Source organism: Mandrillus leucophaeus, unplaced genomic scaffold (genome assembly GCF_000951045.1).
Source record: "Mandrillus leucophaeus isolate KB7577 unplaced genomic scaffold, Mleu.le_1.0 Scaffold53, whole genome shotgun sequence".
Lineage (NCBI taxonomy): Eukaryota > Metazoa > Chordata > Mammalia > Primates > Cercopithecidae > Mandrillus > Mandrillus leucophaeus.
In genome coordinates this window covers 1530264-1533938 of record NW_012105697.1, presented here as the reverse complement: position 1 = coordinate 1533938, position 3675 = coordinate 1530264, and the positions used below count along the sequence as shown (strand labels likewise).

Genomic DNA, 3675 nt, shown 5'->3' with positions numbered 1-3675 from the left:
GGGGCCTGGACTCCTGGGTCTGAGGGAGGAGGGGCTGGGGCCTGGACTCCTGGGTCTGAGGGAGGGGGAGGTGCTGGGGCCTGGACTCCTGGGTCTGAGGGAGGGGGAGGTGCTGGGGCCTGGACTCCTGGGTCTGAGGGAGGAGGCGCTGGGTCTGGACTCCTGGGTCTGAGGGAGGAGGGCTGAGCTCCTGGGTCAGGGTATTCGCCTGACCACAGCCAGTTCCAGGAGTCATCACACGATGTCGCTCTGCTCCCAGTGGGGACAGAAGGGGCGGGCCCAGGGGCGGGGCCTTACGACCCCCAAAGTCGGGGCGGGGTCTTGGTCCTGGGCAGGCGTCTGCTGGCATGGGCCCTAAGTGCCAGGCACTGACCACAGCCGGCGGCCGAAGGGTCAGGCGGGCCTTGGAGGAGGTGAGGTCTGGAGGTCTGTGCTCAGGTTGGGAGGTGAGCAAGGTGCCCTGGCCTGAGGTGGGCAGCACCTGAGGGTGACTGTGCCAGGTGGCCTGAGTCCTTAGTCCCTCAGGGGAGGCCGGGCTGCACCTGGAGGCTGTAGAGTGGTGGAGGGTGAGGGAAACAGAATCTAGGGGTTCCCAGTTGTGTGAATTATATGAGGCTCCCGGAGAGAGGTGGGCTGGGGGCCTGGACCCCTGGGTCTGGCGGAGGAAGGGCTGCGGGTCTGAGTCTGAGGGAGGTGGCTGGGCTGTGAAAGTGCGACCTCAGGCCTGTCAGGAGCTTGGGGACTGATCCCGAGTGCTTGGTCCCATGCAGGACCCAGCCGTCCCAGGCCCTCTGCACAGCCCGCCCTCCCAGCCCTGAGCCCAAGAGCACCTGTTTGTTCTCAGGAGACAGAGGCTACTCATCCACCCCCAGGGCCCAAGTCTGTTTGCTTTGGAAACAAGATGGGGGAGTCTCAGTGGGGGAGTCTCAGTTATCTGGTTCATCTTTCAACGTCAGGGTGGCGGGTGGCGGCTGCGGCACGCAGGGATGTGGGGGCAGGGACATCTGTGACCTAGGGTTTGAACTCACACCAGAGACTGGTCTCCCCGCCTCTCACCAAGAGGGAGACTGAGTCACAATTAGAAGTGCAATGAGTTCCCAGCCCCTCCTCCCTCAGACCCAGGAGTCCAGACCCCCAGTCCCCTCCTCCCTTGGGCCCGGGACCTGAGCCTGGGTGCCCCTTTCTGTCCTTACAGAGATGCCCGGCAAACAGTCTGAGGAAGGGCCGGTGGAGGCAGGGGTTTCGGAGGACAGCGAGGAGGAGGGTCTGGGCGGCCTGACGTTAGAGGAGCTCCAGCAGGGCCAGGAGGCTGCCCGGGCGCTGGAGGACATGATGGCGCTGAGCGCTCAGACCCTGGTCCGAGCCGAGGTGGACGAGCTCTACGAGGAAGTGCGTCCCCTGGGCCAGGGCCGCTATGGCCGCGTCCTTCTGGTCACCCATCGTCAGAAAGGTACCAGGCCGTGGGGTCCGAGGTGGCAGGGTTCAGCTGGGGGTGGGGCACGGGCCTGGGGTAGCCCAGGCTGGGGAGGCTGGTAGGCCTGAATCAAGTCTTACCTCTGCCCTCCAAAACTGTGTGTTTTTTGTTGTTTTGGTTGGTTGGTTGTTTTGAGACAGCATCTGGCTCTGTTGCCCAGGCTGGAGTGCAGTGGCACAATCTCACGGCAACTTCCACCTCCCAGGATCAAGTGATCCTCCTGCCTCAGCCTCCCATGCAGCCAGGATTATAAGCGTGCCCTACCACACCCAGCTACATTTCTCTGTGTGCATTTTTCTTTTTTAGTAGAGATGAGGTTTCCTATATTGGCCAGGGTGGTCTCGTACTCCTGGCCTCCAGTGATCCGCCTGCCTCAGCCTCCCAAATTGCTGGGATTACAGGCGTGAGCCACAGTGCCCCGCCAAAAACTGTGTGTTTTTTAAGGAACTCCCTTGCCCTCTCTGAGTCTCAGTTTCCTCCTTTGAAAAACGTGGGTAATGATTTCTACTTGGAAGAATAGTTGATCCTCTGAGTGTATGTGGATTGTTCTAGTTGCTGGGGGTGTATGTGGATTGTTCTAGTTGCTGGGGGTGTATGTGGATTGTTCTAGTTGCTGGGGGTGTATGTAGATTGCTGTGGTTGCTGGGGGTGTATGTGGATTGCCATAGTTGCTGGGGGTGTATGTGGATTGCCGTAGTTGCTGGGGGTGTATGTGGATTGCTCTAGTTGCTGGGGGTGTATGTGGATTGCCGTAGTTGCTGGAGGTGTATGTGGATTGCTCTAGTTGCTGGGGGTGTATGTGGATTGCTCTAGTTGCTGGGGGTGTATGTGGATTGCCGTAGTTGCTGGAGGTGTATGTGGATTGCTCTAGTTGCTGGAGGTGTATGTGGATTGCTCTAGTTGCTGGGGGTGTATGTGGATTGCTGTAGTTGCTGGGGGTGTATGTGGATTGCTCTAGTTGCTGGGGGTGTATGTGGATTGCTCTAGTTGCTGGGGGTGTATGTGGATTGCTGTAGTTGCTAGGGGTGTATGTGGATTGCTGTAGTTGCTGGAGGTGTATGTGGATTGCTGTAGTTGCTGGGGGTGTATGTGGATTGCAGCTTTGACCTCCTGGGCTCAAAAGATCCGCCCACCTCAGCTCCACAAGTAGCTGAGACTACAGCCGCATGCCACCACGCCCGGCTAATTTTTAAATTTTTGTTTAAAGATGAGGTCTCACTGTGTTGCCCAGGCTGGTCTCAAACCTGCCTCAAGTGATCCTCCTGCCTCAGCCTCCCAAAGAGCTGGGATTATAGGCGTGAGCCACCGCACCTGGCCAACAACAGAGCTCTGTTTCCTCACAGCTCTAGAGGCTGGAAGCCCAAGATCAAGATGTCAGCAGGGCTGGTTCTCCTGAGGCCTTTCTCCTTGGCTTGCCTTTGGCCATCTTCTCCCTGTGTCCTCACATGGTCGTCCCTCTGTGCGTGTCTGTGTCCTGATTTCCTCTTCTTATAAGGACACCAGTCACACTGGATGAGGGCCCGCCCACTCTAGTGACCTCATTTTACCTCTTTAAAGACCCTCTCTCCAAATACAGCCACATTCAGCAGTATGAGGGGTTAGGACTCCAACATATGAGTTTTGGGGAGACACAATTCAGTAATAACACAGAGGGCAATAATGCGGCCACGCAACAGCACACCTCGGGAAGAGGCGCAGACTCAGAGATCCAGCCCTGGCTGCTCACAGAGCCGGAGGCATGAGCAGTAACGGGCGGGGGCGATGCCAAGGAGGCCTCTCCACAGGCGTTTCACTGAACCTGCACCTGGCAGCTGATGGCTCAGAAATTAAAGAAACCAAGCTGGGCGCAGCAGCTCACACCTGTAATCCCAGCACTTTGGGAGGCCAAGGCAGGAGGATTGCTTGAGCCTAGGAGTTTGAGACCAGCCTGGGCAACATAGCGAGACTGTCTCTACAGATTTTTTTTAAAAAACTTAGCCAGTTAGCAGGAATTTCTGGCGTCAGGGAAAAAAAAAATTAGCTGGGTGTGCAATTAGCCCTGTGTGGTGATGCACAAATGTAGTCCCAGCTACTCGGGAGGCCTGGGCAGGAGACTCACCTGAGCCCAGGAGGTGGAGGTTGCAGTGAGCCACGACTGTGCTGCCGCCCTCCAGCCTGCAAGACAGAGAAAAACCCTGTCTTTAAAAAAAAAAAAAAAAAGG

The 3675-nt window shown here is 57.4% G+C and overlaps 1 protein-coding gene across 1 annotated transcript in view; it reads left to right on the top strand.

Annotated features, from left to right (window-relative positions):
- Positions 1 to 405: 405 nt before the first annotated feature.
- SBK2 (SH3 domain binding kinase family, member 2) overlaps positions 406 to 3675 on the top strand; it is a 9385-nt gene continuing 6115 nt past the window's right edge. The window contains exons 1-2 of the mRNA XM_011997026.1: positions 406 to 413; positions 1196 to 1450. Coding sequence (XP_011852416.1) covers positions 1198 to 1450 — 253 coding nt within the window. The 5' untranslated portion in view covers positions 406 to 413; positions 1196 to 1197. The remainder of the gene's footprint in view (positions 414 to 1195; positions 1451 to 3675) is intronic.